Source organism: Alligator mississippiensis, chromosome 13 (genome assembly GCF_030867095.1).
Source record: "Alligator mississippiensis isolate rAllMis1 chromosome 13, rAllMis1, whole genome shotgun sequence".
Classification (NCBI taxonomy): domain Eukaryota; kingdom Metazoa; phylum Chordata; order Crocodylia; family Alligatoridae; genus Alligator; species Alligator mississippiensis.
This window is the reverse complement of record NC_081836.1, coordinates 14660138-14685819: the sequence shown is the minus strand read 5'-3', so window position 1 is coordinate 14685819 and position 25682 is coordinate 14660138. Positions and strand designations below refer to the sequence as shown.

At 45.1% G+C, this 25682-nt stretch overlaps 3 protein-coding genes across 3 annotated transcripts in view; all 3 read left to right on the top strand.

Moving 5' to 3' along the window:
* The first annotated feature begins 242 nt into the window (after positions 1–242).
* On the top strand, positions 243–2102 carry LOC102570601 (transcription factor HES-5). The gene is made up of 3 exons (XM_014610351.3): positions 243–352; positions 611–791; positions 1020–2102. The coding sequence occupies exons 1-3, from the start codon at positions 287–289 to the stop codon at positions 1280–1282; spliced, it is 510 nt and encodes a 169-aa protein (XP_014465837.1). The 5' UTR covers positions 243–286; the 3' UTR covers positions 1283–2102.
* An 8466-nt stretch (positions 2103–10568) lies between these two features.
* Positions 10569–12238, top strand: HES5 (hes family bHLH transcription factor 5). Its single transcript, XM_006278031.3, has 3 exons — positions 10569–10652; positions 10776–10941; positions 11056–12238. The coding sequence occupies exons 1-3, from the start codon at positions 10599–10601 to the stop codon at positions 11304–11306; spliced, it is 471 nt and encodes a 156-aa protein (XP_006278093.1). The 5' UTR covers positions 10569–10598; the 3' UTR covers positions 11307–12238.
* Positions 12239–15262: 3024 nt separating this feature from the next.
* PANK4 (pantothenate kinase 4 (inactive)) overlaps positions 15263–25682 on the top strand; it is a 34483-nt gene continuing 24063 nt past the window's right edge. The window contains exons 1-4 of the mRNA XM_014610422.3: positions 15263–15392; positions 20354–20436; positions 22489–22697; positions 24941–25124. Of these exons, the coding sequence (XP_014465908.1) occupies positions 15263–15392; positions 20354–20436; positions 22489–22697; positions 24941–25124 (606 nt within the window). The remainder of the gene's footprint in view (positions 15393–20353; positions 20437–22488; positions 22698–24940; positions 25125–25682) is intronic.

The following is a 25682-nucleotide window of genomic DNA, read 5'->3' as shown; positions in this document are numbered from 1 at the left end:
TGCCACGCTGCACACTCCACCAGTTGGTTTGGGCAGAAGGTTATTCTCTCCAGGGCATTTACAGTCAATGTACCATACACTAATAGATGCCTCCTCTATTGTTTGACCGTGTGCCCGGATTGGCTGAGCAAGTGTGGGAAACACCAACAACCCTGAGACTCACATATCTGCTTGGCTGCTCTGGGGTATAAATAGAGGCAGTCAATAGCTTCCAGAGTCATAGGCTTGTGCTCAGTACAGAAGCCCCTGACCCAGAGATCAGTGCCCATAACTGACAGGGATCAGAATGGCTCCCACCAACAGTTTCTTGGTCCACATAGAGGAAAAACTCCTGCCGAAAGAGAAGAATAAAGTAAGTGGAACAACTTTAAGTGGACAGGGCTAGAAAGTGTGTGTTGGGCTGTATTCTATGGCACTGATTAGACATCTGAAACTCCAGTGTCAACCATGTGCATTTACATAGCAAAATTATATAACAAGATCTAAGGATAGACAGATGCAATACAGGGGACAGACAGACAGATAAGTGCTCCAGGAGGAGTCAGGGTAGATGATATAAATAAATCCAATGTGAGCATATCCGTAATGAACTGCTCCTCCCCAATTGCAGCTCAGGAAGCCGGTGGTGGAGAAAATGCGCCGGGATCGCATTAACAGCAGCATCGAGCAGCTGAAAGTCCTGCTGGAGAAGGAGTTCCAGAGACTTCAGCCCAACTCCAAGCTGGAGAAAGCCGACATCCTGGAAGTGGCGGTTAGCTACCTGAAGCAGCAGAGCCAGCTGCAGGCACGAGGTGGGTACACAGCATGCTTTATTGCACCCTCCATGGGGCTGCTCCCACAGCAACTGCCCCCTTAAACATTTGCTCACACCAGTCCTCGCTCCCTGAGAAGACAATGAATCCATGTGAGCAAGGACATGCAGGATTAGGCCCCCTGAGTCAACCCCTTCCCACGTACTGTTCCCTCTGCCCCACGTTGGACATGCTGCTGACCTGTCATTTTCCTCCCGTCTTTTTCAGCTTTCAGTCAGAAAAGCCCAGAGCAAGATTTTAACACCGGATACCTGCGCTGCCTCAAAGAAGCACTGCATTTCCTGTCCTACTATGAGCCTAGGAAGGAAGCTCAAGCCCAGCTGATCAAGCATTTCTGCAAAGCTCAAATGATCCCAGACAATTCCTGCTCCCCCCCTGTGCAGAGCCCACCCCCGTCGCCCTGCCCGATCCCCAGGAAGCACCCTACCCAGAAGACTGCTGTTGCTCCTTCCATCTGGAGGCCCTGGTAGACTGACTTATGGACATGCCTTCTTTTTTTTTGTTTGCTACAAAACTAGAGGGATCTTTAATGGTTCCTCTTTCAAGTAGGAAACTCTGATTTCCAAGAGGGAGGGAGGGTATTTTTTTCTGTCAATAGGAATGAGGGTCTCTAAAGTAGTTTTCCTTCATAGTGAAGGATGGTGTTTGTATCTTGCAGTGAAACTGCTGTTTTTATGAGTGGCTCCAAGCTAAAAAAGGAACAAGTTCTTTGATGCTTTACAGGGCAAAACTCCCACTGACTTCCATCAGAGTTTTGCTTGATAAAGCCCTCAATGCAATGCCCAGGGAAGTAAATGGGAATCTTCTCACTGTTTTCTGTGGGTATTTAGGAGCTGCTCGGGCCCTGTATTGGGCAGCAACCTTCTTCTAGAAGGGGTATTTTTGAGGCTGTATTTTGTATCATAAAGAATTTTGAGTCTTTACCTTTTGAGTGAAAGATGTGATTCAGAAATGCTGTTGCTTCTGAAGTTCCTGTACTATTCTAGTATAATCTCTTATGGAAAGTTATTATGATAACAAATTACTGTAGAGAAAATTTTCTTCATGCCCAGTGCATATGAATCTCACTTGAGAGATAATTGATGCCTTTTGTAAAGGAAGTACCTGATTTGTATTTTAAGTTATGAGGATGGGGTAGGGGAAGGGAAATAAGTACTGTACAGTTCCGCACTGGACATTTTAAAGAGATTAGAAGCTGTTATAAAGTTGCTGTGTTTTCTTTCTATGGGATGTTGAAAGTGACTTTGGTTCCTTTACTGTACATGTCAATAAAATGATTTTATTCCTTGACCCTTTTTGCCTGAAATTATTAAATTATTAAAATGTTTTGTTGGCGTGCTTGCATAAGACGGGCGACTGTTTAAAACACCCGGGGATCGTCACTGTGGTGCACAGTTTTTACTTGTTCAAGCAGCCCCATTGACTATGGTTGGAAAGTGGATGGGATTGTCCATTTGGAAAGATATACAAAAGCTACCAAAAATTACAGTAAAATTTCAAGGCCTGAAAGTGAAGAAGAAATGCAGACGGACAGGGAAGGGGGTCAGACATGCATGAAAATACATAAGTAGTCTTCAGATGGAAAAGAACCTACTTGCTAAACGCAGGCCCTCACAGGTAACATGAGGCTTTTCCTTTCTCTTTTAAAGAGAAATTTACATATCTGCTATATCTGGTCAGAGACTAGGCAGGATCACACACAGTTTTTTCTCTTCCAAATTAATTTATTTGCAATTTCCTTTTTTAAAATGTAACACTCTCCTCTGAAGAAGCCAAACTGCAAGTCAAAAATTCAAAGCTGGAAGTCCTGGGCCCAGGAACCAAGAGACCTTTTTGGTCATGATTCCTTGCTCTGCTACTGATTTGCTGAGAGACCTTAGGCAAGTCATGTCACTCATCTCTGCTTCAGTTTCTTATGCTGTAAAACCTATATCACAGCAGTGTCCCAGCATTTGGAAAGCACTCCAAGATCTAAGTTCCATGCAACTGTTAGATAGTATTTTTATTGCTGGCACTATTTTGCACCAGCTAGTCTCTCTCTAGCTTGGGCTCAGCCGTCATGGATGTGTTCCCACACAGCAGCAAGCTTTAAAGTGCTTAATCCCAGCCCTATTAGTAGAAATATCACCACTATCAAACATATTTTAAGTGCCCTCTTTAACCCTTCCTTCCCCTTCTGATACTAATATAGAAAGCAAAGCAGGCATATCCTCCCATGGCTTGAGAGCCCTGACTCATGACCAGGGTAATAACTGCAACACTGAGGCAGTGGGCTGCCTGTGACTCCTACATGTGGACATGGATTGCATGTCCTACTCAGTCATTCCTGTTTCTGACAGTGGGTACCAGGTGGAGCCTTCTTAAGAGTGAATGAAGCCTGTTTGATTTCACTGCCTGGGAGCTAGCAGGGTAGCATCTGGGTAGCCCCAGAGCCATCCTGCTTACACGATACCGCAGCAAAGGATGCTGATCTTTTACTCTCTAACATCCCAAATGAACATACACACAAGCCTCAGAAACGTTATTTTAATTTTTTTTTCAAAAAAAAATTCCCACCAAGCCCTGTCTTATGTTTAGGGCACAGGAGGGTTCCCTCTTGACTGTATGACCCACCCATGGCACGAGACCATCTCCCCTGGGATTCCAGGATAGCAGTTCATTTGAAAAGCTGAATTTCCATGGACCAGGACGATAAGAAAATTAGAGGTACCCACTCTAAATCGAGAGAGGCAAAGTACCATATAAATAGAGCTAGGCATTCTTATTATTGATATAGATCTTGGAAACTGTTCACTTTAACTATTCACTGTTAGCAATGTTTGATTAGTCATATGGCACATTTTGGGAGATAAAAATTGCCTTTACTCAAGAAGGGGAAACAACAAAAAGGGCACTTAGATAGAAACAAAACACACTCTAAGATTTATATAAATATTTGTAAATCCCTGGAAATCATATAGGTAACAATTAGTGTGAGCCCCTGATTATCAGCTGATCACATTCAACTGCATTTTCATATATTTGACAGTTGAATATTACCCCTCACTCCCCCAAAAAACAAAAAAAACCAACCAACCAAACCACTGGAAATGAGTATCAGAAACACAGTCCTTCTGGCTCAATCAGACTGAGTAGGAATGCAGTTTGGTACTACCCTGAGCTATTTTCCATTCAGACTGTACTCTGCCTCAACTAAGATTAGTAACACCTGAATTTCTCTTTGGTAGTATATGTATATTTTTACTTTAAGTTAATATCTGCTACAGTTTATATGCAACTAGTTTCAGTAACGTGTGCTGTAGAACCTTGCTAAAAATTGCACCAAACAGATTCCCAACTTGATTTTAAACTGCTGAAGTCAGACAGAAATACAATCAAGAGAAAACTCTGAAAAGAACAAGACTTCATAGAGCTGCTGGGTGCACGTTTGGCCTCACTTGCACTGGGGGGGAAATCAGAAACCTGGAGAAGAGTTTACCCCCATGGAAGAGTGGTGTGAAATTGGAACCAAGCCTGTAAGGCCAGAACCTCTTTCTGCCAGACCCCTATTCCCTAGAAAAGTCAGAAAAGGCATAGAGTCCAATTTTCATTTCTACTAAGACCTTGTTATACCCTGTGCCACTAAAGAAGCTTTACAGTGAGAAAGAACAAAAAAATATACCCGTCCCCTTTCCGGTAGGACCTTGACATAAATAAGAACCAGGCCCGGTGCTGTACAAAGCTGGGGACAATATGGAAAGCACCAGGCTCACAGCCTTCAGGTAAAAGCCCAACCCAAAGCAGTGGAAAGACTCCAATTTATTTGAGTGAGCCAGGACTCTGGCTGGTGTCACTGGAGCTCTGATGATTTCTAACCACAGGCTTTGGTTCAGTCTCAACAAGAAGCATCTGCAAGTGAGCTTAGCCAGGTTGCTATTGCCAATACTGAGATCTCATTCTAAGTGCCTGCTTTGATCCTAGAAAAGCCCAGGTCTTGCTAACTCTTTATTAATTATTAGTTGTGATAATAAGTAAATACACGCAGGCACTTCAGATCGTCCCACCTCAGGCTGACACTCCCCTTTTGCAGAGCTCTCCTACCCTTGGGAGGGTGATGTTTATTATGCTGATCCCACAGCCCAGGGATACTTTCCTGACAAAGACCTATTAACCTCAGAGTGTGGGCCTGAGTTTCTCAGAGTTTCCCACACTTTCTTCCTCTATTTATGACATTCAAGGGGATCACAAAGGAAGCGTGCCTCACAACAGCCCACATTAGTGACGCTCTTTGATTCTGCATTGTGATTACCAGCAATTCCTGTCCCGATAGACCATCTGGAGAGCTATTTTCCTAAGGAGCACGTTGATCGATCAGTATTATCCAAGCCCTTTTAAAACTTGGGAACGTTATGCTCTTTGACACTAAATAGGTGGCTCGCGGATGGACTGTCAGCTCAATTTTAAGCCATCCAAGTCAGGTACAAAAAAAAAAAAGAAAGAAAGAAAGAAAGAAAGAAAGAAAGAAAGAAAGAAAGAAAGAAAGAAAGAAAGAAAGAAAGAAAGAAAGAAAGAAAGAAAGAAAGGAATCATAACTGTTCCTTAAGAAATGCACGTATGATAATGTCACATTTTATAAGTTGGGGTATCCTGAAAGCAAGATGTAGCTTGAAAGGGAAGACGGTGTGTAGAAAGGATAGCAATTAGTTAGTGAATGATGTGAACTTGACACTGGATGCACAGCCCTGGAGACTAAGCATTATTTTTAATCACAGAGACGGTATCCTGCTGCCAGGGGTAATGCTGGTATGCATTTGCCAGTCTGCCTCCTTCAGGCTGCCCCACAATTGAGCTGTTAGGCCTGGTTCATCTCTAAAGCTCATCCATACCTCAGCTGGCTGAGAGGGCTACCAAATAGTATTAAGCACAACAACTGCTTCTGGAATAAGAAGTCCTTGTTTTACTGGCCCTACTCATTCAATCACTGGGCTAGATCCACCATCCAGTGACAGTAAGGTGGACAAAGACATGGTCCACTACCGATTCTTTAGGTCATCCAGTTTTCCATAATAACCGACTGCTCTCAAAGACAACCAAACGACTGCCATGCACCTTGCCTCAGTGAAAGCTGCTTCTACTTGGAATTCAGACTCTGTATGTGCAGTATGTTCACAAATGATGTGAGGAGTTGAGACCTCTGCCACTTTTAATGATCAATATGACAAAGTGAGCATAACTAGACAGACCAGCCCCTCTCTGCTCCTGTGAGACTCTGATCACAGTTTTGAAGGTGAACTATATTCACCAGGAGACTCTCAAATACTTTCCAATAGAGCAAAGCTGTAAGAGAGCTGAACTTACTGGAGCAAATGGCTAAACAGCCAAGCACTGGTGTATCTTTCAGGATTGGACCCATATTTCACAGCAATGAGATCTGATCCTGAAGAAGGGAATGATCAAGCTACAGCATTTAGCTAATTTACAAACACTAGAATTGCCTAATGCATTTCCACCATGGTACTAGGTTTTGTGATTTATTTCTAACAACCCATCACTCCATTCACAAGAGGAAACAAAAATGCTACCTTATAAAAACCACAGAACAACCTTCCCCACCATCTTTTGGGTCTGCAGTGGTACTGAGTCACGAGATATAAACTCCTCCCTTTGATACATGGTGGTGATAATGGCTGATCTTGGAGCACATGAATACTTTATAGGCTGCTCAATAAACTGAAGCTTTCCTCTTAATTAGAAAAGAAAATAATTAAAAAGTGCCTAACCTTTTAGCCAATATAAACAGGAACTCCTGACAGTACACATTGTTTTCTAACATGAGGGCAAGTATCATAGATGCCCCAATATGTCTGTGTTTTTTATGGATATTGGATCCTACAATGTGTCAAAATTAAATATTACAAGAAAACAGATATCACATGGCATAAACTAAATGTGAGTAATGCAGAAAAAGCAATTCAGCCCTAAGGCAACTACCTTGACTGTACTGGAATTACACCTAGTAATCATACTATATATATATATATATACAAACACATGCTGATGCACAAAGAGATTTTGCTGATGCTCAAGTTAGTACAGTATAGTAGAGCATAGTATAGCATACCACAGCAGCCACAGCCATATCCTCTTCTAATCACCCTGTTGCTTCAATTTCCCCCACAACGATAGAAATACAGTCACCCTGTGTGTATCTGTACAAAGTGCCTACTTACTTCCATACAGAATTTTCTCATATAACACCCTTAAAGTAAGAAGTTTTATCAATCTGAGATTATCATGAATAGCAATTCAAAGAGGTTGTAGAGTCATAGAAAAATAGGACTGGCAGAAAGTCATCTAGTCCAACCCCCTGCTCCAGGCAGAATCACCCCTGTCTAAACTATCTCAATAAAATATTTACAGTATCTAATCTGCACTTGAAAACGTTCAGTAAATGGAAACTCCCCAGCCTCTCCAGAGAATCTGTTCAGTGCTTAACCACCTTGATAGAAAGTTCATCTTAATTAATATCCAGCCTAGATTTCCCTTGCTGCAATTTAAGCCCATTACTGCTTGTCCTGTTCCCTGCAGGCACACAAAACAGCAGATCACCCTTCTCTTTATCGCCACCCTTTTTTGTATTTAAAGACTGCTATCAAATCCCTCCCTGTTATCATATCCACTCATCATAAAGTGTTCAGCCCTGAAGAACACAATCAAAGCAAATGGGAAAGGAATGATGCTTTTCTTTGATTCATCAATAGGATGTGTTCAGGAGGCGGGGGTGGTGCTATAACTCTGGCGTCTTTCAAACTGGTTAGAGGGAGGGAGAGAAGCTGGAGTTTGTAACCCCCGAGGGCTGTTGTTTTGTGCTGGCAACGCAAGGCGGCTTGCCTGGTTCACCATTCACATCAGATGGTGTGAGTCCGGGATCTTGAGCATTTCCCACACAGCGCCCCATTCATAGTGTTAAACTGTTGACAAAAGAAGTGTGCCTCCGCAGGTCCTGAGTGGAAAGCTAATGCCTGCTGCACCATCTGGCCAGCACTGGGAGAAAGGCATAATGCTTTAATCAATGGGTGGTGGTTCAATCCTCTGGACTCGGCAGCATTGTGCTGGGGGTAGGATGGCATTATTTAAAACCACTCGTTTCATATTTCTAGAACTGGAAATTGGATCAAAGCGTTCCTGTCCAAAGGAAACCTCCCACCTCATGGTGCCCTTCTGCTGCAAACAGAACAGCCCTCTCATCCAGTGCGTGGCACAACCTACCATCCCAGTGCATCTGACAAGCAGCCTGGGGACTCTGTAGACACCCTGGCGAGTTATATCTTGCCATGAGCGATGACAAAGATCAAGGCATACACCCGTGTGTTGGCCAGTGATAACAATAGCAACACAGAACTGATAAAGAGACTTAGGGTCTGAACTTTCTAGGGGACCCAAGTTTGTGATGTGCTTTGACAATCAATAATAATAAAGTCATTAAAATATCAAAGGTGGGAAGGAGGAAGCTGACATGGAATTCACTGTCACAGGAAGTCACGGAGTTAACTATTACAGAAGTGAGCAGTATGAATGGGTTTGGATGACCAAATGTCATGGCTAGTAAAACAAACTTCAGCACGTTTATCCTCACAACAATCCCGGGCAGATTCTTATTTACTTATATGCAGCCTCAAGTACTTGTGTTACAAATGGCGAAACTGAGGCACAGAGAAGGGGAGTCACTAACCTGAGGTTCACATTAGATGAAAGGCTGACAAAGGCATCAGGTGAGGTTTTTGTAAACTTCTTCATACTAATGGGGAAACCAAGTTGCACAGAAAATCCGGTCCTTATGTGTTTTTCAGCTTAACTAAAGTAACCAAATGAGCACTGCTGTGAAACAAGTTAACCGGCGATCCAACAGGTCTGGAATAGGCGTCAGAAGGTCTGCGTTCTAGTCTCTGCTCTGGGTCCCTCTCAGGCTCCGTCCTGGACTGACTGCATAGCACACAAGAGGACACAGCAGTTCACTGAAGCCAACAGAGCTCTGAGCAAACACGGCAGCTCAACCTCAAAGCAGAATCAGGGCCCCAGTCAACATGAGACCTTGCAAACTTACGTGTTGGATCCCAGCATCCTGACTATGCCTGTGGTGTGGTGGCCCTTTGAGAGTGCAATTTTGTTACGTGCCAGAACTTCCTATCTCTCTTAAATGGCCCCTAAGCATTTTTCCCCCGAAAAGTGTTTTCAGGGTCCCCACTGCTCAGTCCTTTCTGCAACTTGCCCCTTCTGTCCTGAGCCCTGTGGCTAGGGCTTATTTCCAGATGCAATATTTTCATCATTCTTTAGGATTTTACTATTTAATAGTTGCAAGGCACCCTAAGTGAAGCCCACGGTATGCAGCTGTGTGTGTTAGATGGGTAGACAAGGTTTTAAACAGTGAATGTTGCTCCTGCTGATATAGATTAAGGCAGTAACGTGTATCCGGGTCCATGTGTTTTATAAGCATGCCATTCAAAGCACTCATGAGTACAGGGCCATAGTAGAGGAGAAAGAAGTAACCAGACAAGAACTGATTCAAACCAAGTTACCAGTAATGCAACAGGTCTGGAATAGGAACCAGGATTTCTGGCAAGAGTCCAGAAAAAAAAAAAACTAGCACTGCTTTCAATGGCCAGGAGCCTGCCCATCCTGGTCCTGCTCTCCCACTTCCATGTGGTCTGTCTGACTATGCCAAGTACACCTAATTCAGAGGGCATACAACAGCAAACATGCTGACAAAACATGGCTCTGTAAGAGAGAGCAAGTGAGCTTGGGCCAGGAGCCAGGAAGTGCTGCAGGTTTAGGATTTTGGAGACTGGATAACTGAGGCACAAAGTGGGTTAGGGGCTGAATTACTGTGTGCCCTTGTTTTGCCATTTGTAAAAGCAACTAATACCGCCTGCTTTCATATTGCATAGCTAGCTGATGGACACTACAGCAACGGCAGGCTTGATTCAGGCTCGTTTGCAAAGATCTCCAAGACATTAAATGGAAGATGCTAGGAAAAAGCATGATTATTATGATATTAATTTGCTGGGGGAGCCCAGACAAAAGCAAAGGATCAAAATTTACTTAAGGCTTGTAAAGAGTCACAGAAAAAAACAAAATGCATGTAAGACTGAGGAAGGAAAAGCAATTCACATGGTAATTTCCTAAAAAAATATACATACCCTCCCCCCCCCAATGTGTTCTCCCTTCTGATTTTGATCACTAGTTGCCTGAAAATTGACCAGCACTGTATTCATCCAAGCACGGTTTAATGTCAATGAAAAGGTTTAGTCCCTCTAATTTGAAACTTTTTCCCTTTTGGCTTCTCCTCTGGACAAGGACAAGGGGAGGGGCTGTTCTCTCTTCCTGGGAGCTGTCTTCTGTGCTTAATGTCACCGCAGCCTGGGAAAAGGCAGCATATTGAGATGTTGATGGTCCCAACATCAGGCACAAGTTTGATTATAATGATGGCGAACGCTTTCCCACGTTCCTCCCCAGCCCTCCTAGCCTAGCTCCTATTGTGTAACACACTCCCCAGTCCACCTGCTCCGCTGGGAGCAGGGTATTATCCCCAGGCAATTCACAGTCAATTTACCATGCTGTAATAGATGCTCTATCTATTGTCCTGCTAAATGCATGGATTGGCTAGTGAGTGTGGGAAACTCAAAGGAGCTTAGGCCCCAGGCATCTGTATGCAGCTTTGGGGTATAAATAGAGGCACTTTCCAGCTCCCTGTATCACTTGCTGAACAGCAAGATCTGAGGTGAAGTCAGCACCTGTACTCCTGGGATAATGGCCCCTAACACTCTTGCACTGGAAATCCTAACACCCAAAGAGAAAAACAGAGTAAGTATCTGCCGCATGTGACCATGTGTCTGAGAGTGGCTGCTCAAAGCAAAGCCTCCTAGCTGGAGCAGATGAGAAAGGAAAGGTGGTGGCTAATTCTCTCTCTGCCTTCTCGTGTTACAGCTGAGAAAACCAATGGTGGAGAAGCTGCGCCGGGATCGCATTAACAGCAGCATCGAGCAGCTGAAAGTCCTGCTGGAAAAGGAGTTCCAGAGACACCAGCCCAACTCCAAGCTGGAGAAAGCCGACATCCTGGAGATGACTGTCAGCTACCTTAAATACAGCCAAAGTGAGTGCATCTCCCTCTCTGTTTTCAAACTGCTCCTGTCTGCTAGTTTTACTTATGCCTAGGCTGAAGATTAGGCCAGACCTGTCTAAAACTCTGTCTTTCCTCTTATTCCAGCTTTCCCCTCATCTCAGCATCTGCAGCAGGATTACAGTGAAGGGTATTCCTGGTGCCTCAAAGAGGCTCTTCAGTTCCTGTCTCTCCATTCAGCCAACTTGGAAACTCAGACGAAACTGTTGCGCCACTTCCAGAGATCTCAAGTGGCCGCCAAAGACTCAAATTCTTCTGCAGCTTCCTGTTTCTCCCACCAAGCTCCTGCAAAACAGGCAGTGCTGAAGCCCTCCAGCAGTCTTTGGAGGCCCTGGTAGATGAGAAGGACTTCTGTTTTATTTCTGGATATGTGCTTGTATTCCAGAGGAGCCTGCAACTTGCTGTGCAAGTATGTGTACTCCTCTAATGAGTAGGGAAGAGCACTTTCCTTTTACAGAGCACGATGATGCTTGGACATCAGTTTCCCTTCTCCCAGAAGGACCTAAAAGCTCCCACTACTTGGAGAGTTATTCTAAAAGAATGTACCCTGTAGTCCTCATGGGAGGACGACTGAAAAGAGTTGTTCAGAGAGGAACGTTTCCTGGTGTGTGACCACGCTGAGGTGGTGCATGCGCATGCTGGGTTAAACTGAAGTAACTTCTAAGAAGTATAGGCTCACATTTTCAAAGGTGTCTGCTCAGCTGGAGCACCTCCATCTCAGCCACCCGTTTCAAGACTCCTGGGATACCCCTGCTTGACTCCAGCCACAGCTGAAAATCCCAAGCTGGGTAGCTGCATTGGGGGACACCTTTGAAAATGTGGCTCTCACCTGGTTGCCGTAACAAGTTCTACAATATTTGTAGGGTGCGCTAAGCGTACTATGAAAAGCAACCCCAGTTCTGTAGAGGAAATTCTTCAGGATGTATGGCTCTCAGAGCAGAGCACAATTTGCTAGGTTTAGTATGTGCAATGCCTTTTGTAAAGGCAATAGATCACTTGTATCCTTATAGGAAAGGAAAGTTACGGCATGTGTTGTCGAATTTACAGGAAATGCTTAGCAAAGCCTTTCATGAAAAGGTGACTGTACAAATTCTATTTGTGTTTTCAGTACCCTTGTGCTTGGGGCAGACTGCTGATTTGCTACCATCCTTGGAGTGATATGTACGTTTAAGCTGCACTGACTCTGTAATCTGTTTTGCATTATTTTGCATTTCAAAAGCCACAAAAATTTGGCTCTGAGTGACAATAAAATCTGGTTACTGAATCTGTATCCGGTGAGTTGTTCTTTTCTTTGTGAAATTGCCAGCTGGGGCCTCTCTTGTAAAATGATTTGCAGGATCCTGTGATTTAAAGAACTGCTGTGCCGAAGAGGTGTCCACACTGCACTCACAGCTCAATATAAGCAGGAACACTGTAACACACTCAAGCTACTCACTGCACTACAGATGTATCTGGAGGCATAATAGATACAGAAGAATCAGAGTTCAGCTGTGGAGCAGCCCAGGTTTGCATAGAAATTTAAGCAAGTCCTAGGGGTTAAAGCAGATTGTGGCACTGACAAAGATTCAGAAAGAACCTCAATCAGGCTTCCTTGGCTGTGGAAAGCAGAAGGGAGTAGGCAAAGGGAATGAGATGTGCCAGGATCAGCCTCAGGGTATCTACTACTCAACCTTCTCTGTAAATTCACTTGCTGTAATTAGAGGTTTTCATTAGTAAAGGGCAGGGGGGTAGGGAAGGGAAGGGAAGGGAGGAAGGAGGGCTGAGGGTGAGAGTGGGGTTGTTGAATGTGCTGGCTGACATCCACCTTTTGGGTTTAACAAGGCAAATATATTGGACACAAGGCTGGTGGCCCTGGTACTGAGACTGTACACAGACATGGGGCAGGAACTCTGTTGCAACAGTTTTCTCATTGCTCTCCTGGTCTTTTAACAGATTCACAGACCCAAATGTTTACCACTGACCCTTTTGCAACTAGTTAGTCACACACCAGACATCTCTTTAACAAATAATTACACGGGTATCTTCTAACCCTCCTGTCTTACTATCCTCACTTTACCGATACTAGGTCTGGAGCTCTCCAAAAGCAATGCCCATTTGAAAATATAGACCCAAGTTATCTGGCAAAGGTTACAGAGACCAGGAATGTCAAAGCAGCAAGTCTCAGTTCCACAACCGGATTAAGAAAGTGGGGTAGTACCAATTTACCTGTGAGACCTGTCAAAAGCAGGAGCATTGTTTTAAAGGCATTCTGAATCAGGTAAAACCACCTCCCAAGTGAAAAGAAGTGTTACTAAAGGAATTTGTGCTATGTTCCCTTGCTGTCATTTATTATACAGGTGTGAGCCAATGGCTGTCGTTGTAAAAAACTTCAGATACTCACATTTTCTTCCAATACAAAAGGGAAAATGTGTGTAATTGTTCACTTTATCCTGGTGGGGAAAAGCCAAAACGCACAGACAAAATGATTTCCATGCCACTGAAATCAACAGCACTTTGGTCACCGAGGCCAATGACAGAAGTATTAAGGACCAGAGAAGGGAGATTTGGGGACAAAAAAATGAAAATCTACGTCAGGAGGCAGCACATTAAAAAGTATCGCGCTGGCCCACAAGAGTCTCGGGTGTTATTGCCAGACCTGACACTGGTCTACTGGATGACCTTGTCGATCACTTCACCTTTCTGTGTCTCAGTGTCCCCATCTGTAAAATGGGAATGATACCAACCTTCTGCTTGAGGTGCTTGAAGATCTAATGACGTGAAGCACTATAGGTAGGGATCTGTTATACTATTAACATTTATTGCTTCGGTCACAAAAGCACTCTAAATTTGCTTCCATCTCTTAAATCTCCTTCATTGCAATTAAATCTGTATCTTCCTCCATTCCTTACCAGCCTTCCTGTTCCTCACAGGATTAAAGGATCATATACACAAAGAAAAAACTTAAGAAACCGGCACTTGCAATGAGGAAATGAATCTGCCCCCGAGCCACAGAACAAAGAGCCAGCTGTCAAGACTTGCCCAAGCTGCCCGAGGGCACTGCTGTCTCCTGCAATGCATTTCTTCATGCGTTGCTGCATCCTGCCTACCCCTCAATTTTGCTGGGGCATCCACCAAGCTTCCTACCTCACACTGAGCTCTAGGGCTTTCCCTCCTCCTGACTGTCCTCTTACTGGGTTAAGGCAGGGAGAGCGGCGGTGTGACTCTGAGTAACCTCTGTATCTCACTTTGAATCAAGGCTCTGGTTTTGAGTCACATCCTGCTTTGAGGTGAGACTGAGCGCAGATTAGACACGAGCAGCCCTGCCACCCTGTGGCCCAACCAAAGCACCGCGAGTGTATGCAACAGCCAGGCTCCTGCGGGCAGCGGTGCACGGGGAGGCAGCCGACGCCAGCTACGGCGTGGACCAAGGGCACGCAAGATGAGGGTAGCCATAGAGGCACCTCAAGAACAGAGGATAATTTTATTTCATGCAACTATCCCCTACCACTGTGAACGCCGCGTACCGCCCGAGGCTGGGGGGCACGGCAAGCTCCCGCAGGCGGCCGTGTCGGTGGCGCGAGGGCGGCGAGCGGGGAGCTCCACAGACAGCTGTGGGGGGTGCCAGGTGGTGAAAAATAGAGGCCATAAAGGTGTCCAGTTTCATATCAATAGAGGACGCAGGATCAGAAAACCGGACTGTCCTCTACAAAACCGGACGAACGGCCACCCTATGTGAGATGCTCCACGCCGACCCCCTAAGCGGGCACGTGGGTTCACACCGCCTGCGGGCGGGGGCGCCCCAGGGCAGCCACGCGAAGGCGCGCACGGCGCAGCACAAATGTGTGCCCACAGGGGCACGCGCCCCGCCACCAGGAGCCTGGGCAGGCGCAACCCCCTCGGGCCTGGGTGCCTCCGTGGCCTCCCCGTGGCCTCAGGGACGTGCAGCCCATGCCAAGCGCGATGGCTTCCGCGTTCCTCCTCCTTCTCCTTCTCCTGCCCTTCCCGAGGCGGCGAAGGAGGGCGCTGGGCACAGGGCGATGGCGTGTGTGCAGGCCAGCAGCAGTGCGGCGCCGCCAGCCGAGGGCAGGAGCGAGGGGCAGTGTAAAGGGACGAGCTGGCTGTGGCCAGCGGGTGGGTTTTTCCCGCCAAGGCAGCGACAGGGCCCCGCCCGCCCCGCGCCACGGGCGCCCCCTAGGGCCGGGGCCTTGTAGCGCAGCTCTTTAGCATAATATATGCAGCCCCTATATTAACATGTAAATATATGCGCATGTATTTGCATACCGATGAGGCAGGGCAGGAGCGGAGCGCGTTCAAAATGGCGGCGCGGGGCGGGCGCGGCGGCGGCGGCAGCAGCGGGCACGGCAGTCTGGATAAGAGCATCACGCTGCCGCCCGACGAGATCTTCCGCAACCTGGAGAACGCCAAGTGCTTCGCCATAGACATCGGTGAGGGCCGGGCCCGCGGGAGGCGGCGGCGCTGCCCGTTCGGGGTGGCCGGGCAGCAGCCTGCGGTGGCGCGGGGCGCGCTGGGACATGCAGTCCCCCGGGCGCGGCGGCCGGCGCTGCGAGCGCCAGGCGCACTACGGCTCCCGGCGGCCCCCGCGGCGGGCGGCCGGCGCGGGGCAGGGCGGGACGTGTAGTCCCGACGCCCCCCGGCGGCCGGGCTAGGAGCGCGCGGCGGACTACAAGCCCCAGCGGGCCGCCGCGCGGAGCTGCTAACGGGCCGGGGAGATAAACAACTCGGATGGGTCCCCGTGGCCTGGCTCCGGCAGTGAGGAGGGCGCGGGACCCCCGGCCTCGCTGCTCCGGCCCCGGGGGCTGATCTGTGCAGGAGTCCGGCATCCTGCGGTGCCCCTGGCTTTGCTGCAAGACCCAGCTCCTCCTGCGAGGGCAGGCGCCGGGCGGCTTCGCTTCGCCCCATAATCATCAGGGCATAAAACATGTGAAGACCAGCGTAGGGATGCGAGATGAACACGTTTCCCACTCGGAGATTGCCGGGCCATTGGGACACAGAGGGGCTGGAGGAAAGAGGATGTTTCCCCCCACTTTCCTTTTGGTCTTGTCTGTTTTCTTCCCTGGTGCAAGCTGCGCAGGGGCAGACCAGATGCTCCTTGCGTCGTGAGTGAAGTTGTTCGTCCCTTCGTGTCGGGACTGAGTCTTTAGGGCAAGTCACTAGCAGCAGATTTGGTCCATTTAAAACACGCTCTCCTCTTCTTCGCTCATTAAGCTTGCCCCCGGGCCCCGCGACACGGAAGCGGGGACGAGCGTGCGAGGCGGGGAAAGGGCTGCAGGAAGCCAGATCGCTCCTCTGCGTCAGAGTAAAACTCAGTTCCTCCGTCGGGTCTGGAGACTTCATTCCTTGCGGTGGATGATGCGTTCGTTGGAATGTGAATTAAAATTAGCATTCCCTTTCGGCGGGTCACAGCAGAATTAGAGGAGTGGATTAGCAATAAAGCCCGAGGCACCAACACAACTGTTCAACCGGTGTCCAAAATAGGTTAAGTCTTTACAACTGGGTGGGGGGGGACCCAAGCTAAAAGCATGGCTAGCCTGGTAGGCACCTCAAACTGCAATGTTTTCACAATCACTTTGAACTTCTCTGCATCATTTTAGTAAGGATCTCAGCATGCACATAAATTTCAGGAGCCTTTGACTGACTTCCCTTCAGTTTTCCCTCCAAGCACAGACTCATCCAGTTCCTGTTTACCCCTGTATTTTTGTTATACAACTCAAAAAAGCCAGTAGGAGAATAGATGATTTTTCTCTTCTGCTGGAAGCTACGGTTGTGGCTGACGTGCAGAATCAGGCCTGAGCACCTTAGAAAAAGTGGGTCTGAGAGCTAGTCTGCTTTGCTGACTCGGTGACCATATAGGGTTGTCAGCGGTCATGTGGAATTGACCTCCGTCAGATGTCATTTATCTGGTATGTTCTCCTCTCTACCACTTTCAAAACCCAGCTTGTTTACCTAGCTTAAAACAAAACGAATGCAGTAAAATGTCAGTTTGGAGAAAGTTTGACACTGAATGTACCAGTGTGATGCCTCCTGTTCAGTCTTCAAATGGATTCTTATATTATGACTGAATCCTTTCTGGTTTTCACTTAAAGTTGGAAAGACATGGTTGTGTAAAAGATTCGACAGCTGAGCATGTACCGCACCACTCTGGATCATGAGCGAAGTGCAAGGATTTCAAGAGGAATATAGCTCTTAATGAAGGGGACACCCTCACAGGCATTTGAAGAGGGAAAAATGCACAGGCTGGGGAACGCACAGAATTAAGCTTTTAGTTTTATGGATCAAACACAGCAGCTCGAAGCCTGAATTCTTGACAGTCCTGTGCTCTGTGAGGAAAGGATAGGAGGTATCTTCTTTCCTGATTTTTCTTTCCGTGCTGGCTACAGCTTGTTAGTGGCACCCTTCAATACAAGGTTCAAGAACCTTTTCTTTCTGCGTTCAGATGGGGAAGGGAGTTGTTTGCAACTCCTGCTACCTCTTATCACAAGGAGACGATGAGATTTTTAAAATGTAGTGGCCACCTTATAAGTTGCCCTCAGCTTTCTCCAACAGCGAGAGAAACTAAAAGTTAGTTTTGATGGGGAAAAAAGAGTGGGCTAGTATAGTAAGAACTGGCACATTGTAACAACTCACTTCTAGTCTCTCTCTTAGATAACTAAGAGATTGCCCACCTCTGTAGGAAATACCCAGAACAATGGAGATTTACTCTTGGCCTTTTCTGGTGGGGCTGAGGAAGAGGAGAGGAATGGACTGTGGCCCTGTTCCTGTAGCTCATTTGACATGGTTACATTCATAGATTTCTGCCAGATGTGCATAGAGGTGATGGAAGGAAAATAATACCACAGGGAGAAGGAAGTGGGGAGTAAAGTAGTCACAGCAATAAGACTCTCTGCTCAGTGAGAACCTCTTTAGGTGCACTAGAGAACAAATGCACCTAAATTCCTTGGAGTCTCGGGCCAGCAGAGACTCCCTATGCCTGAAGAAGGGTGACTGCACCCAAAAGCTTGCCTAAAGCTTTTTTTCCAGCTACTCAGTCGGTCTAATAAAAGATATCACTCAAAGAACCTTGCCTATATTATATTAGAGAATAAATGGGAACTTACAGGTGAACGGGCATCTGCCCATTTAGGAAAACCCTCTTTTCCAATTGCATGGGGGTGAGGGGAGGGCATGTGGTGACGGGCAGCGGATTTTGAAAGTATGCTTCCTGTATGTGTCCGTATGCGCTTGATCACCTGATGGTTGAGACCCTCACTAAGGATAGTGGACATGGAAACCATGTCTAAAGCAGAGCCAAAGCAAGAGAAACAGGTTTATATCCTGTATATAACAGGTTTCAGTATATACACATACTGAAAAGATGTGTGTGTTTTTGTATGCTTTGTGGTAAAGTTCTGCTATTTAATGCAAAGCAACAAGCACACATTGATCATAATGTCAGCAGCCTTAACAAATAGTCTTCATTCGACAAAAAAAGGAAGTAGTTTGGCAGTTATTAAACACTTAGATTGAAAGAGGGCTTTTAAAAAGGATATTGCTGTGTAATTATTTTGGCTTTTAATGCAGTTGTAGGAGCTCTGTTGCCAAATGGCTTGGCAAATGGCTTGGATACTTGTGATTTTAAAAGCTTTCTGTTTTCCTGTCCTCTTGCACTCTCTCAGCCCAGCAAGGGTACAGTACTTTACACGCAACAACATGAAAGTTGTCGCATTTGTGGGACGCAGGCTAGACTGCATTACTTTGGTGGTACAAAGACTGGATCTACTAAGGATTCTTTCATGGGTGAAAGAGCTTTCTACCTCTTGGGTCAAATCTAGACTTGGATAGGTGGCAGATTACTTTGTTTCACCGAGATAAACAAGCTTGTGGTGTTGGTTCACTTTTTTAGAGGTTTGCTTGTTGCACTTGAAACAGAGGCCAGCAATTACATGGGTATGGATATTTAGTTGGATATTTAATAGCACATTTATGCATATTTAATAGTATATCTTTATGCATATATTCATTATTCATATCTAATTCCATAATTGGATATTTAGTTGCATGGATAGGGATATGGATATTTAACTGGGATTGCTATCCTTTTAAAAGTAAAGCCTTGCGTTACCTAAACTGCAGGTTCATAGGTAAGGGAGCAAAAAAAATAGCCTTTTAAGAAGGGAAAACCTCAGATAGAAGAAGAAGCCTTTTCATTCATTATTTCAACTTCTGTTGTATCTATAGTGAGGTCATTTTTAAAAGGTGTTTAGGACTTGGCTTCACCCATCCTTGCAAATCCTGTTCAATCTCTTGCTGACTCCCCGCAAGACTTGCAGCACTTAAAAAGTGATTAAACATTGGGGCTGATATTCTATGCCTATTCATTTTGCTCCAGTGTAATTCAGCTGGTCTCAAATGAAGCAACTTCCAGTTTGCATTGATATCTCTACAAAAAGAAAGGACATTTAGATACCCTGATGTCACAGTCCCCTGAAGTTTGCATTTTCCTCTACCTGACAGATTTGAAGAGGCCGTTTGGCTGTTTCCTGAAGCCCTTTTACAAGCAAAAGGTTTAGTCCAGACATAATCTATGCGGAACATAATTTTTCCCATGTTTCCTGCTGGGTTTTTTTTTCCTTTTTCAAAGGAGTTGAAATTCATTCATTGATTCATTGATTCATTCTTGAATCCAAAATGTATCTTTACATGCTGAATAATTATGCTGCTGAAATTTGTGCTTGAAAATGACATATAAATGTTTAAGTGTTGCAATGCAATCTTGTTGATTGAACAAAATAACTCAGAACAACAAATGCAACAAAACCTACTTGGCATGTCTTTAAACAGACCTTAAAAACCTGTCAGTTTTAAACGCATGTTCACAGCAACAAGAAATGGACATCTAGCATTTACGCACTAGGGATTTCAGCCATGTGCTTATATCACGCCTTGCTACTGAAAGCATTTGCCTTCATGCACTTTCACTTCATGGCCATGAACACTTTTCCTGCCTCATAACTACTTGTGAAATAGGTTGTATGTGGGTGAGGATTAGTCCTGTAAAGCCTCAATTGTCTAAATAGCTCCTGCTTAAGCAAAGGGTAACTTGGAGCCTTGGACTCATGCCTTCAGTATCTGTGCTCGTTATTCACCATCCCTACATCAAGTGGACTTGATTCCACCCTATGGAGCTTTTCACTTCAAGGAGTAAATCTGGATTTAGTTGTGCCAAGACAATCCCTAAATGAGTGTGCTTTGAGTCAGTGCATAATGTGCTTAGCTTAACTAGACTGGTTGTAGCTAAGCAGCTCTTAAAACCAACCAACAGTACTAGGTTGAAGTATCTACCCAAATATCTAAGTTCTGTCTCATATGTGACCTGGTAACATGAAACTCTTCTCATTTTTGCTAACAGGTGGGTCATTAACGAAGTTGGCTTATTATTCGACTGTGCAGCATAAAGTAGCAAGAGTGAGATCCTTTGATCATTCAGGAAAGGTAAGAATTGCACTGGGTAGCAATCCAGACCCTCTGTAATCTGAAACTGTGACCCAAAATGGAAACACACAAGTCTGAAACACTGAGCTGACTTCCACATTTCTGATTTTTGTGGTGGTACAGCAACGCAGCACTTTCAATACACAGGCACTTTCATACCATAGTCCTAATTAGGAGTTGCTAAATGTCAGCATCTGATCCTGCAAATATTTCTTTCAGTAGGGAGTTGCTCTAAGCTAAACACTTCCAGGAGGTGTGCAAGTTTGAACCAGAAATTAATATAGGAAAAAAGCTACTATGGGAGACATTGACCTGGAGAAGCATTTTGAGAACAGTAAGGTTGTATAGTCAGTTTGGTGATCAGTGCACATATCTTAACACGGTGCTGTTCTGTTTGAGAAAACATTGCGTGTCTTGAGATCCTAAGCTGCCTTTTCAGTGACTTTTAGGTGAAGGTACTTGAAGGGAGGTAATAGTGCGGGCACACATGGAGCAGAATTCTGTTTCCCTTTGTAAGTCTAAATGACAGTTTTCTTCCCATCTACCTGGACTGTTTGGGCCCCTGCTTTGTTTTGGATGCTTAAGCCTGTGTATGTTGGCAGACCAAACAGGTGCAGTAGGGCTATGCGTGCATATACCTGAGTTTAAGTCCTGGAAGAAAGCGGGAGGCCCTACCACAAAAAGAGGGCACTCACCTAAGAAACTGGAGACCTGGATTCTAGACCCCGCTCACTGAGAAGGATTTCATTCTCTGTCTCCAACTCCCCAGCACAGCAATCTAACCACTATATAGAAGCTGAGCCACTTGCATCTTTTAGTCATTGGATAAAATAGTGGGAAGGGTAGTGCTGAAGCTTTTATCCCATTGGGAACTAAAATCTAGGCTAGAACCTAAGCCCTTTTTTCTGTTAAGGCAACAACTACCTTGCTGAGCCATTAACCTGGCTTGTTAGTTTGCTTCTGACTCCATGTATGTCCTGCTTTTGGCTGTGTAGGCGCCCAGTCCAGAAGAGGTTTGGATAATGCCTGACCTGCAGCATAGTGGTTAGAGTGATCTGTTGGGAAGTCAGCGATGCAAGTTCAAACCTTACATGGACAAGTGTGGGTCTAGAACTGAAGCCTCTGGCTTCCTGAATGAATGCTGTAACTGCTAGGGTATTGGGGCTAAAATTTGCAGGGGCCCTACTCTTCTCAAGTCGAACACCTGTTAGGCATTGTCAGGCCAGCTACTTTTTCAGGACTTAGGCACGGGTACCTGTCCAGACTGGAAGAATGTATTTAGTCACATGCATGGTTAGCCAGTGCATAGCCTACAGTGTGTGCTGTCTCTGTGTAGATCTACTTATGTGCCCACATTGCAGGGGTCATTGAATTGCTACTTGCTCCTAAGTGGCATTTTTAGCACTGAAAAGCTACCATTGAGATCCACAAAAGGGAAACAAAGTTCTACCTGTGGTCAACAAGGGGATTCAAGGGAAGTTGGACCAACCTGAAATACTTCTAATTGGTCACTGTTGGGAAAGCTTCAAATATTTTTTTTACCTAAACTTTTCCAAAAAAAGTTCAGTCAGAGGAAGACAGCTGGCTTGGAAGAGCACAGCCAAAATTGTGAAAGTTTGACATAGTTATAAGCAAGGGTCTTAAAATGCAAAGCAAACAACAACTGAACAGTTATGTTACAGCGAGAGGCCCATAAAATTACACCATACCTACTGTAGTATCGGGGGAAACGCATTTTTTTCCTATCTTGGGCTCTTTAGCCATTGTAAACATAAGTGCTCTGATTTCTCATGCCATTGACTGGGTTAAGTTTGGGAAGAAGTAGTTGTTTGTTTTTCAGAATAAAGCAACAGCAGTCTTCTGAACTGATCTTTCAGATCACATGTATGCTGGTAGTCTTGTGTGACGGGTGAGTGGCCATACTAGCCATAATTAGTTGTTGGCAAAGTATAATATTCAGTAACTTAAAACCGATCAGGAAAAGAATATGTGAAGCCAAAAAGAATAAATACTTAGAGTTGTGGATTTTTTGTTTGCTTGTTTGTTTTAAAGGACATTGAACATGAATCTCCATATGAAGTCACAGTTCAGGAAGAGATCACAGCTCGACTGCACTTCATTAAATTTGAAAACACTTACATTGAAACCTGCCTTGATTTCATTAAAGACCATCTTGTCAACACAGAAACTAAAGTGATCAAAGCCACAGGGGGTGGCGCCTATAAATTCAAAGATCTTATTGAGAAGAAGCTGGGATTAAAGTAAGTGGAAACTGGCTAAGTTATAATTAGTGTTGTTGTTTTTTTAAGTAATAGTATTGTCATTAGAGGTTAGTCTGCATCCTTTAGGACAGGGGTCGGCACCATTTTTGGGAGAGTGCCAAAAACACCCACAACCTTGACTTGTATGATGTTGGTGTGCCAGGGTGGACACTGGGAGAGCTGCGAGAGGTCCAGTCCTTGTTGTGGCACCCCCTTCCCTGCTGTCTACTGTAAGGCACACATGCCAAGCAAAATGCCTTCACATGCCATGCTCTGGCACCTGTGCCGCAGGGTTGCCCACCCCTGCATTAGGAACTCAAGATCAGCAAGCCTGGGCTCGGATGGGAGATATCAAGGAATGATGAACTGCTACAGGAATAGACGCTGGCAATTCATTAAGAGATAACTTTCCCTCTGAGCTGGTACTGAATCTCCTCAGCATACTAATCAGTGTCTGTGCCAATATAGTTCATTCATCTTTCACATGATGGAGATCATTAGAAATCTATCTGCAAATCTGACACAATGTGTCTTGGCTAAACTCCAGCTTTGCTAATATATTCTGCTACATTGCAACTCTTGAAGTTTCAGTTGCATATGAGAATTCTGCCTTCTGGCCTGGTCTGCTATGTAGCATTAATATGTGAAGTTAAGCAGTTTGATTCTTTTTTTTTTGCCTCTGGAGTGGCAGCATTTCAGCAGTGGGCAAGAGATTCTCTGTTAGAGCAGTGCTTCTGATTCACTTTCTGGAGTGGTGTGGATTCCCCACCCCAAAAATTGATCACTATCTCAGAGTGAATTGCACAGCAGAATGAGTTGATGCACTATATAAATGCTTTGAATTCTTTTACAGGAATTGTAAGCAAGAATTGTGAATCTTTAGTCTAGGTAACTATTGTATTGAGATTTCTGACTCCACCACTTGTCTATACAGAAGAAATTTACTTGCCATGTAAGAGTTATAGCCACAAAAGGATGCCATCACCCAAGTCCAAAACCACCAAGTTTGGAACAAAGGACTGGTGAGGTTTCCTGAACTGTGGAATCCAGTCCTCTGTATTCACAAGCAATCAGGCACCCATGAGAGTGCCTGAAATTGCTTCCTCAAACACACAACTACAAGACACAATATCCCCTAATGCCTTACAGTGTGCCATAGGTTAAAACAGGGTAGACAACAGCACTGCCTATGCCAGGGTGGCCAGTGGGCAACCTGTGTATATGGTACACAACAGATATGGGAGAGGGCAGACAGCACAGTGGCAGACGGGGCCGGGAGTAGAAAACGGAACAGCAGATCAGGCAGGGGAAGGGAATTGGAGCAGAATTCCAGGAGGGTGTGGGGCTCAACGTGCCTGCCACAAAGGTTGGCTTCCACTGGCCTATGTTATTCCACTGCGATGACAGGGAACTAATTGGCTAGTTAGTGCATGCTGAGCTTATAGGCTAGTCTGTAGTGGGCAAATTCTTAACCCTTCCTGTTGAAGCTGGTCTGCATCTCAGAAAAGATTTAAAAATCCATTTGTCCAAAGAGCAGATGAGAAACAGAATATGACTTTCCAGTCTCCTGATTAGGGCAGAGGTGTTGATCCCTGCTCCAGTAGATGCAAATCATATCAATAGTTAACTGCTTAGTAGTTCATAGGCTGGTGGTTAGTACACCCACCTGGCAGGTGGGAGATGTGGTTAAGTTTTGTCCTCTGCTGGAGGAAATTCAAAACCACTCATTCAGGATGTGGGAAATGTCTCCTAACCACCAAGCTACGTAAGAAAAGGCGGGTGTATACTTCTCTCCCTACCTTCCCGAGTAGTGATGTTTTGAAAGAAAGGATTTAGACATCTCCCTTGGGGAGATGGTTCCAGGATCTATATTCCACCTCAGGTGAGACCCTGGCATCATCATTTTCACAATGTCTTAACTCACTGCTTTAGGCAAGACTCAGATCATTGTGCTGATTATTGTAAATCCTATCCTGAAGTGACAAAATTTCCTCAGGCTTTTCATAGGAGGCCTAGGTGCCAGACTCTGGGTTGTGAATTCTGTCACAGGGACTAGGTATTTTGGCCCCATTATGGATCTAGCTCTTAAGTCCAGATCTCCAAGCCAGTACAAGTGCTGATGGCTTTTCTGCTTTCTTGTGCTTTTGGTTATTTGTAATTCTAGCTACGCTACAAATAAGATTTTTATAATATTCCTGAAACAGTGTAGTTGAGACTGTGACTTTTTTTCCCTTTCTCTTTAGAGTGGATAAAGAAGATGTAATGACCTGCCTAATTAAAGGATGTAACTTTGTACTAACAAATATACCACATGAAGTATTTGCCTACCAGAAAGATTCGGATACTGAATTCAGGTTTCAAACAAATCACCCAAATATTTTCCCTTATTTGCTAGTCAACATTGGCTCTGGGGTGTCCATAGTGAAGGTGAGTAAGCTAGTAAACAACGTGATTAACTGTTAGTGCATACAAAATGTTCTGTCCTTAAATTGGAGAAAGCATTGCCTGAATGGGGGTCTATCAAACTGATGTTTTGTGTCTTTTTGCGGGTGATGTCTAGTTTTATGCCAAGAGCCTGAAGCCCACCAATGTTAATTTCCACTTCAAGGTGTTGTACTTGCCTTCCCACTGACCGTCTCCCATCCCCTTTCATTAAAATAATCCTCTCCTTGAAGAGGCTAATGCAGCAACTGCAGATGACAAACATACAGTGCCCAAACACTTGGCAACAACCTGTGAAAAGCAGTCCAGTGTCTGTACTGAGCTTAAGTCAAAAATCTTAAACAGGAATACATTTCAACGTTTCTTACATTTTTTTTTGTTTTTTTGAAAGCAAACCCACCACAGGTGTTCACTGCTGCGTGAAATAAGAATACCTGTTTAACTGTCTCAGGGTCTCCTATAAAATGGTCATTTTGGAGTGGGGGGATACTGTTTGCCACAGTCCCAGGGGTATTGAAAAAAATAGGTACAGTAAATCAAAAG

Excerpts from the sequence above, each read along its gene's own strand:
- LOC102570601 (XM_014610351.3), top strand. The coding sequence starts at position 287 with ATGGCTCCCACCAACAGTTTCTTGGTCCACATAGAGGAAAAACTCCTG. Across the intron at positions 353-610 it reads TGCCGAAAGAGAAGAATAAA|CTCAGGAAGCCGGTGGTGGA; the intron begins GTAAGTGGAACA and ends CCCCAATTGCAG. Across the intron at positions 792-1,019 it reads GAGCCAGCTGCAGGCACGAG|CTTTCAGTCAGAAAAGCCCA; the intron begins GTGGGTACACAG and ends CGTCTTTTTCAG.
- HES5 (XM_006278031.3), top strand. The coding sequence starts at position 10,599 with ATGGCCCCTAACACTCTTGCACTGGAAATCCTAACACCCAAAGAGAAA. Across the intron at positions 10,653-10,775 it reads CACCCAAAGAGAAAAACAGA|CTGAGAAAACCAATGGTGGA; the intron begins GTAAGTATCTGC and ends CTCGTGTTACAG. Across the intron at positions 10,942-11,055 it reads CTACCTTAAATACAGCCAAA|CTTTCCCCTCATCTCAGCAT; the intron begins GTGAGTGCATCT and ends CTCTTATTCCAG.